A 13,109-nucleotide genomic window follows, 5' to 3' on the forward strand; every position below is an offset into this window, starting at 1 on the left:
GAGCATGAAGAGGTAAGGCGATGTGCAAGAGAGGTTGAGCCCTTGTCAGGACCCCGTGCGTGGGAGCCGCAAGTCAAGTCACGTACGTAGCTGTTCTCCCTGGATGGAGAGCACATTCGTCGTAATGCTCTGCCACAACACGTGAATTCTTGGCTCGCAGATTGGTTCAGCTCAGGTTAGGTCAGGTCACTCCCCACGGGCAGATGAACGCCCACACGGCCACACTGACTCAACGGCGGAACGGGAAACAACATGAGTGCATACATATAACCATTCACATACATACCAAGAGGACCACGATCAATACAAAGTACTAATTAAGTAATTATATAGCCCATCTGGAGGACTGGGTAGTAAGTGGTAGTAGTGACTAGTATCAATCAACAAGAATTAACACTGCGACAGCAGCTAGCTAGATTCACCACACTCGATCAATTGCTTTGCACTACTCATCAGTCGCACTCAGTCCCCACCTCACGTCCCAGCAGGAGGATCAGGAAGCAGAGGAGGTCGAACACCGCCAAGAAGACTATGATCAGGGTCCAGCCGATCACGGCGAAGAGGGATCCTGGGTCGGCGGCATAGAGGAGGACGGTGGCGCGGGCGTACAGGCTGTGGCCGACAATGGCGAGCGCGAGCGCGATGTAGGCGAGGGCGCGGCGAACCCGGCGGTAGCGGCATGGGAGATGCAGAGCCAGTGCGGCCGCGGCCGCCTGTGCCGCGCCGCACCACAGCATCCCGATCCAGCCGGCGCTTTCCGCGGCCGCGTTGGCAAGGGCCACCGTGTCCGTGGGCTCGACGCACCGCAGAAAGATCCCGGACTGCAGACAAACACCCATTTTAAGATTCTTTTTGAGCAAAAAAGACCAATTAAGTGGGAGCAAAATGTCGATCATGGAGGTAGATGACGGTTCTACTTACCGGGCTGCACGGGATTTGGACGTTGAAGTGGTCGAAAGCGTGGTCGAGTGCGAAGATGACGAGGAAGAAGCAGCCGGTGGAGAGTGTCCACTGGCTGACCAGCCGGACAGCATCCGGGCACGGAGACGCTATCTTCCTGCCCATGGATCCAGCCTTCTTTTGCGGGGCGTCCATGTAATGGATCCAATTCAAGCTAGCTAGCAACGACAACTGCGCCGGGTTAGTTCTTGTATAACTCTCTGCCGCATCTCAAGACGAAACGAAAGGGAAGAAGGGGAAGGGGAAGGGGAAGGACTCACCGTCGCTGCGTCCGCGCTTGCTGCTGGTGGCGGCCGGAGGTGGGGGTTCGTGTTGGAGCCTGGCCTGGAGGCAGCCGGCCGGGAGGCTGTTTAAATAGCCAAGCGACCCACGCATACGATGATTTCTCACGGCACGAAACTACGTACGTGGAAGTTGCTTCAGAGCCCCTATACCCTATTTGACAATTCTTTGCAGATGCACAGTTATTTTCAACTAGTGTAATTGATTCCTAGTAGCATACACATGTGACTCGTGCGTGCTTCCTGCACTACAGCCATGCCACTCTAAATACCGGTGGCTCATTTAACATTTTGATCAGCTAGCAAGCTAGTGCAAAATTATGACTGAATCTCTTTCTTTCTTCGCTTGAAGGCCGTCAACGGTTACAATCTCAACTTTGAGTTACATTATTTGCTAATGGATCGTTAATTAGGTCTTTTATGAGCCCAATCATCAACATATTTTTCCTTGTTGAAAATGGTAGGTAGGGCTCCAAATGTCTACATGTTGTCATCTACTTGTAAAGCGCGTCAAAAGTGAGAGAATGTCGACTGATGACATATCTCCATCAGGGCATAAAGCGATGAGACATCATGATCTTTTCAACCACGCAAGCTTGGTTCTCTCTTTTCATCACTTTTTTATAACTCTAGAGGAGAGTAACAAAGCTAAGTCATTCTCTATTACATTAGCTTGTTTCGCTTTACTTTGCTGGAAAGAGATTGGATCCTCTTCAAGACTTAGTTTTCCTCAAAAATCAACAATTCAAAATGTTTTTTGACCGGCAGATCCTAAATTATTAGCTAGTTACTTTAACAAAGTGAGATGGTCATTGTTTAATTTATTATGAACCTAGGGAAAATCTATCAAAAGTCTATGGACATCACATCACATTAAGCATGTTAGAAGACTCTGGCTGATTCCCTGTAAATTAAAGGTGTAAACGACCTAGTATCCTTAAGTGGAGTAATTTTACTCCTCTAAATTTTGGTCTTTCTAACCGAACCCCTAAACTTAGGGTAGTAAAATTTACTGTAGATCAATCATGCTTGAAGGCCATCGGCGGGTACAACCTCAACTTTCAGATACATTAATTGTTGACGGATCGTCGATTAGGTCTTTTAAGAGTCCATTCATCAACATATTTATCCTTGTTGAAAATGGGAGGTGGGCCTTTAAATGTTCACATGTTGCCATCTACTTGAAAAGCGTGTCAAAAAAAAGAATGTGATGACGGTTGATGGCTTGTGTCTCCATCAAAGCATAAAGTGATGAGACATCATGTGCTTTCCAACAACCCAAATTTTCAATCTATTATCTTGAGTGAACATTATTTTTCACTCTTTTGATAACTTTATATATATATATATATATATATATATATATATATATATATATATGACAGCACTATTCTAATCCTGGGATTAGAATAGTTATTTGGATCACAGCAGCCCCTATATAGGGCCCGACAGGGCCCTCCCGAACTTATGAACTGTTGCCGGCCCGACATGATCCACTGGATCCCGAGGCTCCCGGACAGGATCCACCTGATCCCGATCCCGAGCTGCCCCAGCCCCCCTCCTCCCCTCGATCCCCCGACCTCCCCCCGTGGTCGCCGCCGATCTTCGCCGGATCCGCCGCCTCCCCCCCGTCTCCAGCTCCTGGCCGGCCGGATCCGCCGCCTCCCCCCGTCTCCAGCTCCTGGCCAGCCGGATCCAGCCCCTCCCCTCCTTCCCCAGATCCTGGCCGACCACCGGCGCGGGCGAGCAAGCGACGGCGGATGCCGGCGCGAGGGAGCCCGCGTCGCCTGGACGCGGCGAAGCCGCCATGGACTTCCGGAAGCCGCATCCTCCTTCCATATTCACCGCCCGACGCATTGGCAGAGAAGATGACGGCCCCGACGCAAGCTATGGCGAATGGCGCGGCCAACGGGGCAACTCTGCGGCGAAGGCGGCATCGGAGGCGCCTTCAAATCCAGCAGCGGTACATGAACTTCCTCCCACTTGTCGCCTTCTTCAATCGTCCCTTGCCTGACCTTCTTGCTTCGTGCAGATGAACTTCGCGCCCTATGCAAGTCATGGATTGCCATGCGGTTCCTCCCCTAGCTCTTCGACAAATTGCTCACAAGGTGGCCTATCAGCTGCTGGAAAAAGGTTGGTCGAACTTCTAGCCAGGGTATGGTTGAACTTCTTCCCTCTGCTTGTTATTTTCTTACTACCATGAGAAGTTCAGGTGGTGTGTAGCATCAGTCCATGAGAAGTTCAGGCTGCCAAAAATAGTAGTAAATCTGCCTGAACTTCACATCCATGAGAAGTTCAGGTACATCTGTGAGCATCAGTCCATGAGAAGTTCAGGCTGCCAAAAATAGTAGTAAATCTGCCTGAACTTCACATCCATGAGAAGTTCAGGTACATCTGTGAGCATCAGTCCATGAGAAGTTCAGGCTGCCAAAAATAGTAGTAAATCTACCTGAACTTCACATCCATGAGAAGTTCAGGTACATCTGTGAGCATCAGTCCATGAGAAGTTCAGGCTGCCAAAAATAGTAGTAAATCTGCCTGAACTTCACATCCATGAGAAGTTCAGGTACATCTGTGAGCATCAGCCCATGAGAAGTTCAGGCTGCCAAAAATAGTAGTAAATCTGCCTGAACTTCACATCCATGAGAAGTTCAGGTACATCTCTGAGCATCAGTCCAGGCTACAAAAGCTTTTTTTAAATCTGCCTGCTGTAACATGTGAAGTTCATGTAGTCTGTGAGCATCAGTCCAGGCTGCAAATAGTAGAAAATCTGCCTCCTTACAGCCATGCAAAGTTCAGGTAGTTTATGAGCATCAGTCCAGGCTACAAATAGCTTTATATATGAGAAGTTCAGGCTGTGAATAATGCTAAGTTCAGTTAGAAAGGTATAGGCAGATGTAACTTGTGTGCTAATAACCATTTTTTTTCTTTTTTGACAGGAAGAGAGAGGCGCATGAAGAAGCTCAGAAGTTCCCAGCAGCAAGTACTCAATCCCAAGCCCGTACGCGTTGGACCGACCCCCCTCCCCCCTGCTCGGCCTCGCGCTACCGCATTTGTCAATAGGCCCATTTAAATCCTAAAATAACAAACATAATTATAATTAAAGAAGTTCAAATAGAAAAGATATAGAAGTTCGGGACAGTTATTCAATGAAGATCTTGAGCATTTTAAAAACAGACCCCGACCTCGATGCTTTGAATGGTAAAGAGCCTCTGCAATGCATTATCTAGAAAAATTGAGCAACTCTCCCTTCTAATGCAGAAATAAAGGTGAACAGAGGCCTATCAGAACAGAGAACTAATTTGGGTCATAAACGAACTGCTTTTGTCCATTGTCATTCCAAGAAGAAACAACCATTATCGTCCTTCAATACCACAACAACAACAATTACAGTAACGTAATTAAACACACTTGATATTTATTCATTGTCTTGACATGTATAATCAGAGTACAGTTGTAACATACTTGTCAGTACCAAGTAATTTCGTTGCAGCCTCGAAGTAGTCAAAGAAATCTGGGGCGATCTCCATGTCATCTGTTAACCAATCAACCATGGAAATGAGATGGCATGCGGAAACATCTAAGAACAAGAACCATCAAGGAGATCAGACCTTCCAGAATGATTACTCGACGGAAATCATGCTTAATGAATAGCTCATCCAAGGCCCATTTATAGTGGTCTAAGTTAAGAAACATCGTTAGGACAAGAACTGATCATATCATCAACTCTAAAGAAAACACTCATCAATTCAGGACCACCTACTAGCTATCTTGTAATATGCAACTTTTTCTCCTGGTCTTTCAGTGCGCACAGGCTCAAGATCCACATGCTGCAACACATCAAAGGCAAAAAGAACACCGAGTTCTAGCTAAACAAAAACAAATCTACACTGAGTAATAGATTTTGTCAAAACCTCAAATTAACATTTGAAAAACGATTAGCATACAGAAGTTCAGGATAGTTATTCACTGAAAATCGAACAACTACTATAAGTACGAAAACATACTAGAAAAAAAAAAGAAATATACGCATATCCGTAGGCCAATTACATGGTTGCTCATGGGACTATCAAAAAAATCCAAAGCAATGCAAAAGAATGAAAATAACATTAAAAAGAAAGAAACACATAGGGCTTGCTCCATTACCTTGCAAAGAAGGAAAAAACAGAAGTTCAAGTATGAACAGTACAGAAGTCCAGCTTGTACAACGACCCTTAGATAATCTGGAAAAAGTGCATGCATACTTGGACTAATCCCATGATTGACCACGAGACAAACTCTAAAAATAACATCTCAAGAACTAAAATTATAAAAAATGAAAAAAAAAAGAAAATATATAGCACCATGCACCTTTGCCGTGCAAAATATGGAATGCAATGTGGAAAACCAGAAGTTCAACCATTAATTAGAAAGAAGTCCAGCATCTACTGAAGATAGTGGATCATCAAAAATAAAAAACCATCGACTGAAGTCAAGCATCTACTTACAGCACAAAAGTTCAGGTGCGAAAGTTCTAGCAGTCCAGCTTGTACAACAGAACAAAAAATGATTGAAACAACAACCCCGATTAAATTTGGTTCCCAGATTTAATCGTTTGGGTCAATTCCGCCACGTCAAAAGCCATTTCGAACGTCATCATACTCCAGATAAAACATCCAAAAAAGATCCGCCATCAATCAGTGCGCTCGAATAACAAACCGCGACGAGAGGTAGAAAGTGCAATCCGCAATTTCGGAATGAATGAGCCAGCCAAATCGAATTAACAAAACGGGGAGGATTCAACCGCCATTTCGAACGTCATAATTCTCCGGATAAATAAGAAAATGATCCCCATCATATTGTCCCTCGAACAAAAAACCACGACGGGAGGCAGAAGATCCAATCACCGGATTTCGATTTGTATGAGCTCGCATATTCAAATTAACAACATGGGCAGCATTTTGTCTCACTAATGCACACAAATCCACACCCAATTTGAACAGAAAACCTACAAATCTACAACAGCGGCCGAAACCAACCCCGCAGACGAAGAACAGAGGTGGCGGAACACCAAATCGAATTCGTTCGAAAATAACAACAAATCATGAAGTAAACTCGTACCTAAACCCAATTCTCATCCTATTAGGGATCCTAGAACATCCAGTACATGCAAAACACTTGTGACAGACCCATGTTCATCACCGCCCGAGAGCAAATCCGCCAACGAGCTAGATTCCTAATCAAAACAAGCATTTAGATTCTAAAAACCATGTAAACATTACACTTACATCGCCAACAACACGAACGATCAGAAAAACTCGCGGTAGAAGCCACGGTTGAGAAGATAGCCCGAAGGTCGGGTTCGTACAGAGGGAAGGTCAGGCGTGTTACTCAGGCAGTTCAGGTTGTGATCAGAATATTATTCTGATCCCGTGATCAGAATAGTGTTTATATATACATATACATATATATACATACATATATATATATATACATATATATAGGACTCCTCTACTCTTGGGAATATGTATCCTAGGCAAGGACAACAAAGCTACGTCATTTTCTATTGCTTTGCCTTGTTTCTCTTTACTTTGTCGAGAAGAGGTTGGATCCTCTCCAGAATTCTGTTTTGGTCAAAAAGCAACAATTCAAATGTCGTTGGACTGTGAGAGCCTTCATTACTAGCTAGTTGCTTTAACAAGTGAGATGGTCATTTTCTTTAATCTATTATGAACACATGGAAAATCAATCAAAAGTCTCGGGACATCACAATACGTTAAACATGTAGCATCCAACATGACAAATCAAAATCCTACCATACTAATCCTTCATATGCCCACATACCAAAAGTGAAAAGGCTACATGCTAAATGCGTTAAACGGTGCAATAGAATCCAATAAGGTTCCATTAATTTTAACATTAAATCTAAAAGGGTCACATGTAACCCATGTTGCTTCGTGCACTACCAGCACCCATACCACTCTAACCACCGGTCAAACGGTGGTTCACTTAACATTTTGATCATCTAGCTGCCTAGAAGTACAAATTTGTGACTGGATTATTTGGTTCTCTTCTTTTTTATACTTGAATGCCATCAGCGGGGGCCGCCTTATTTTGGAAAAAGAACTCGCCCCACCCTCCTGGGTGGCTCCGGAGGCGAAACCCTAGCCCCGAGCGCCTCCTCTCCGCGTAATCCCTGGCCGCCGCCACTACCACAGGCGGTGGGGCGGCACCCGGTCGACAAAGGCGCCGGGCAAGGTCTGCTTTCCATGTCGGGGCTCCTTCTAGCGGAAGAGCCGTCTCGAGGGGGCGGCTCAGTGGCTGGTGGTTCTCGGTGCGGCGGCGCTTGGAGGAGAGCGTGGGGAGTAGCGGAGCACGGTCGCAAGGTGGTCCAGCGTGGCGGTCTGAGGTGGGAGCTAGAGATCGTGGTACGGGACCTTGTCGGTTGTGGATCTAGGCCAGATGTGGTAACCGGTATCGACGGATGGGATTCGCTGTGGGGCCGGGGCACACTGTGAGCTGCTACTGACGCCGGCATGCTTGAGGAAGGCGGCTCCTTTGGGAGATGGTGGCAGCACAGCCGGGATCGGTGCAGGATCTGATATGGAGGCTAGAGTAGAGGCCTGCATATGGGAGCTTTGGAGGGCGCGCATGCATCCGCGTGGGCAGCTCGGCGCGCCAGATTCTCTCTGAGGGGCCCCAGACGGCATAAGTGGCATGGGATGGCTGCCTGGTGGTGGTGTGCCAGCCCACGCCCATGGTGCCAGCGGATATTAGCGACACTGAAGATGAGGATGGATGGGAGCTGGAGAGGTCTTTCCTCGACCCTGCAGGTGTTGGATGGTGGTCGGAGTGCTCTCGGTTGTGCGAAGGGTCGGTGTCCCACAACGATTTGGTCATGATGGCGAGGTGATGCGCCAACGACGGTGTAACTCCGACAGTTTGGTCCAATCTATTGATAGGGGTGGGAGGTGTGGGACGGTTCAAATGAAAATCCTGCTCGTCTTCTGGAGCTGGCTGCGATGACGCCTGTGGGTACCATTTCCCTCCTTGGAGGCTTTGCCGAGGTGTGTCGGCATCTCCCTATCTTGATCGAATTGTGGTCTTCAGGGGAAACCCTTGGTCTACTGTAGGATCGGCGATGGCGGTGGTGTGGCGTCGTTACTCTATTGAGAGCATCGTAGGTGGAAACTTGGCTTGGAGGTTCTGTCGGTGGTTCTCTGGTGTTTGCCGCTGCCCGAGTTGATCTTTGTGGGCGCTACGTACGCAACTGATGGTGATTTGAAGATGGTGGCTTTCTCGGGACCGACCGAGTTCTCTATCCACTTGTCGTCTCCTCTAAGGTATGAAAGGGTGGGTAGTGTGTTGGCAAGGGAAATCCGGTAGGAGTTGTTGCTCTTTGAGGCGATCGACATTTGTTGTGACATGGCTAGATGATTGGTTTAGGGCAGGCCCTTCTGCGTTATGTCTGTAATTGTCACGTTAGTTGTGGAGTTCCAACTACACTTGTTGTTCGCAGTAAGTCGTAGTTTCTTGTACTTGATTTCCGTCTTCTATATAAATATGGTACTGATGACGGGAAAATGGCGGGCGAGAGACACACGTCCACGTCATTGATACAGAGTGAAATTTAAATGCATAAAATAAAAAATAGAATCAAACATTGGAGGTACTTTATTTCCAGAACTCTTACATTTACATAAAAATTCTGTTAATTACATCTCCGAAGAGAAAACCCCTGATTAAGAATTCCAACATATCTATTACATAGGATTACATCACATTCCTATTACAATATACTACAAGAGAAATCCTCTTCGTGGTCGACGACGAACTCCTGCTTTGTGAGCTTGAAGTTTGGTTCCATGCAAGTACTCTTCTATGATTTTATGTGTGATGTTTGGGAATATATTTCCTAGCATGCAACTATTTGTGTGTGTTCAACCTCATTTATATGCGGAATGCAGGTTGATTTTGGCTAGGCATAGTTTTATCCTACGTTTGGCATATAGGATATGTATATATTTTTTTTCTTTGGGAATTTTATATGACATCTTTGGTTTTGGTGGCATGGATATATGTGACATGCAAATTTTAATAAGTTTTGCATCATCACATTACTACTATCACCGCGTGATACTGATGTGGTGCCCGTGTGTAGCGTAATGGACTGAAGCTTTCTGACACAGTATTGATGCTTTTTATGGTGCATATGATATGTGCCATATTTTGTTGACTCTGAGTCCGCCCAGTATCAAGCCTTACCTGAGTAGAGTTTTCTTATGATATTTTGTTTGTTTTGAGCCTATGTGGGCTACATGAAATATGCCTTATCCTCTATTTTGTGTGAATGTTGTATGCATATGTAGATGTGGAGTAAACTTATTTTCATTAAGTTCTGTTTTACTCATATTACTGCTAACACCACGTAGCACTAAGATAATGCCCGCATGCAGCGTAACCAAGCAAAGGTTTGTGGAGCAATTATGGTATTGCATGAGTCATCTGACATTTATCATTGTTGTTTATGGTTGTACCTTACGTGGTATTAGCACTAACTCCACATAGTGTCACATCATTGACCCTCGTGTGTAGCATAACCCAAGTAAAGTGAGTTTGTGATAGCATTTGAGCATTTCATGACATATTTTATTTGACTTTGGCCAAAATATGTGGCCCAAATGTTTTGTTTAATTTTTGCTCACTTGTATTACTACCAACACTGCGTAGCATTAAGAAGATGCCTGTGTGTAGCGTAACCAAGTAATATTGGTTTTTTATGATGCAACATGTTTTCATCTTGCATGATTTTGGTTTTTGGGTGTGTAACATGAACACATTTTAAGTTAAGTTTCGCCTTGCTTTTATTACTACTAATACCAAGTAGCATTAAGATAATGCCCTCGTGTAGCGTAACCAAGTGAAGGAAAGTCTTGGTTTATTCTTGTTTGTATTACAACTAGATGACACATAATGTCTGTAGTGTAAACGAATAAGAATTATGAATTTTGTTTAGCATGTTCATAATTTGTCTCCAACTTAGTCATATCCATTTTTTTATGATGACCAAATTAAGGCAATTTTTATGAAGTTTTCGTGCCTATGATACTCTCTTGATTTGTATCTGCATATAGGGACCACACCAAGGAACGAGACGCTCGTCCTAGTTTGTATCGCTAAGGGGACCGAACCAAGAAGGAGATCATTAGGATGAAGCATATGCAACATGCAAAAGAAATATGCACGCTCCTTGATTCGTATAGCGATGACCGAACCAAGGATGAAAATTTGAGGTAGCTATAACATGCTCCTTGGTTTGTACCGCAGTGGCCGAACCAAAGATGAGATTTTAATGTAGATTAAACGTGCACCTCGGTTTGTACCGCAATGGCCGAACCAAGGGAAAGAAGTTTGGGGTGTATATAACATGTCCCTTGGTTTGTACCAAGGTGGCCGTACCAAGGACAAAAATTTGAGATGAATGTAACACACTTCATAGTATGTATCAAAATGACCACACCAAAGACGAAATTTGGAGATAGATTAAACATGCACCTTTGTCTGTACCGCAATGGTTGGACCAAGGGCAAGAATTTTGAAAAGATGATACATGCTCCTTGTTTTGGGAGAGGAGGAAGAAGAACGCTCCCTGATCTGTACCACAATGGCCAAATCAGGGGCTAGGGAAGAACCATGAATCTCACCTTCAAACTCCTAGCAAGCATGGCGCCTACCTGCTTCTTTCTCTTCTTTCCTTTGTGGGTTCGTATATGCGTGTGTATTCTAGCAGCAGACGGGAGACGAATGGATTGAAGGGCCGACCCTAGGCAGTTTAATTGCCTGATATTTATAGAGGCGGAGGGAAGCAGCGGAGGGCGGCTGGACGTGCACTTGCTCACCTTCTGATCGGGGAGATGGTGGAGTTCGTGGGAGCGGGCTGCCTTTTCCTTTGGCCTATTTCCAATTGACCCAACCACATCGTTTGACTAGCAACCAAATTCCAGTACGTATGTGATTCACAGATGTGGGCTAAACTCCTTCTCTTCTAATTAATATGTGGGTCATGGCACACACTGTTTGCATGCATGCACATCAATCTTGTGGGTAGTACGACCATGCATACGTGTCCATATTTTTTAATGGGCTCAGCATGATTAGCTATTAAATGGCTCATTAAGGCCTAGGGTCAAGATGTGCAAATTATTTTTGCATGCATCTCAAGGTCTAGAATCAGATGAATATTTGATCAAAGTACACCATGTGTATATTTCATTGGGACGATATTTTTAATGTGCCATTTAAATATTTTATTTTTTCTATGGAACAAAGTCGAACATTTATCATATAGTCGCCATTTTGATGATATTTGCATCCCTCGTGACAATTTTTATTTTCACCGTTAGTAGCAGCGCGCATGCGTGCGAGCCATGTGCCCTCTATATTTTCTTCATAACAAAACTTGACGAGTTCCATCGTACTTTAAAATTGTCGGTTTAATGCGTGCATTATCGACCTTCGAAAATATATCATATGTCTATTTTTGTCAGTCCTCACTTTGAGCGATTGATTAAATTTTTTAATTGATTCTTCTCATTATAAAACGGATTTTGCCATTTCGCATTAATATTTTATGTGGTTTATTCATTTTATTTTATCTTGGTCAAAATTCATGTCAACAGGTACGCCTAAGCGTATTCTAAAAATATGCCATCAATGGGTACAACCTCCGCTTTGAGTTACATTAATTGTTGATGGATCATCTATTAGATCTTTTACAAGCCCATTCGTCAACTTCTTTATCCTTGTTGAAAATGGTAAGTGGGGCTCCAAATGTCTATACATTGTCATCTACTCGGGAAGCGTGTGAACAGAAGAAAGAATGTGATGGCGATTTACGGTATGTCTCTATCAAGTCATAAAGTGATGTGGCATTACATGCTTTTCAACAACATAGAGGTAAATACACCAGGAGTTATAGAACTTGCACGTGATGGTCAGTTTGGTGGATATACTTGTAAAATATGTGTTTCTAGTCATCTAACTTGTCCTCTCGTTCATATACGGTGCTTTCTACTATGTTCGGCCATATCCCACGCACACGTGGCATGCCAAGTCGCCGGGGCCCACTGCCATTGTCCTGGGCGAGCTTTATTTTTTATTCTTTTCACCACCTTTTTCTATAATTCTAGATTAGAGTAACAAAGCAAAGTCATCCTCTATTTCATTACTTTGTTTCTCTATACTTTGCTGGATAGACATTGGATCCTCTTCAAGACTTAGTTTTACTCCGAAAGCAACAATTCAAAATGTTGTTCGACCGCCAGAGCCTAAAATATTAGCTAGTTGCTTTAACAAAGTGGGATGGTCATTGTTTAATTTATTATGAACCCATGGAAAATCTATCAAACTTCTATGAACATCACAACACATTAAACATGTTAGAGGACTCTATCCGACCCCCTATAATTTAGAGGAGTAAACCACCGAGTATACTTAAGTGAAGTGATTTTGCTCTTTTAAATTTTGGTTGTTTCTAGCCGATCCGCTAAACTTATTGGAGTAAAACTTACCATAGATCAATCACGCTTGAACGCCATCAGCGGGTACAACCTCAACTTTGAGTTACATTAGTTGTTGACAGATCATCAATTAGGTCTTTTACGAGTCCATTCATCAACTTATTTGTCGTTGTTGAAAATGTAAGATGGGGCTCCAAATGTCCACATGTTGTCATCTACTTGAAAAGCGTGTCAAGAAGAAAAGAATATGATGATGGTTGATGCCTTGTGTCTCCACCAAGGCACAAAGTGATGAGGCATCGTGTGTTTTCGAACAACCAAGATATTTTTATCATGAATGGAGACAGTGGGGCTCTAAAAGGCCTATGCA

The 13,109-nt window shown here is 44.1% G+C and overlaps 1 protein-coding gene across 3 annotated transcripts; it reads right to left on the reverse strand.

Annotated features, from left to right (window-relative positions):
• Positions 1–277: 277 nt before the first annotated feature.
• Positions 278–1,342, reverse strand: LOC147967747 (uncharacterized). 3 transcript variants are annotated; one of them, XM_087522530.1, is made up of 3 exons: positions 1,221–1,342; positions 922–1,131; positions 278–821 (listed from the first exon to the last, which is right to left on the reverse strand). In XM_087522530.1, exons 2-3 carry the CDS (start codon positions 1,093–1,095, stop codon positions 453–455), a joined length of 543 nt encoding a protein of 180 aa, XP_087378656.1. In that variant the 5' UTR covers positions 1,096–1,131; positions 1,221–1,342; the 3' UTR covers positions 278–452. The 3 variants fall into 3 exon arrangements, with proteins under 3 accessions (XP_087378656.1, XP_087378655.1, XP_087378657.1); XM_087522529.1 differs by having other exon boundaries at positions 922–1,118; positions 1,221–1,332; XM_087522531.1 differs by having other exon boundaries at positions 922–1,114; positions 1,221–1,266.
• Positions 1,343–13,109: the final 11,767 nt, after the last annotated feature.

Source organism: Triticum urartu, chromosome 5A, assembly GCF_056163025.1.
Source record: "Triticum urartu cultivar PI428250 chromosome 5A, HENAU_Tu73, whole genome shotgun sequence".
In the NCBI taxonomy this organism is placed as follows: Eukaryota; Viridiplantae; Streptophyta; class Magnoliopsida; order Poales; family Poaceae; genus Triticum; species Triticum urartu.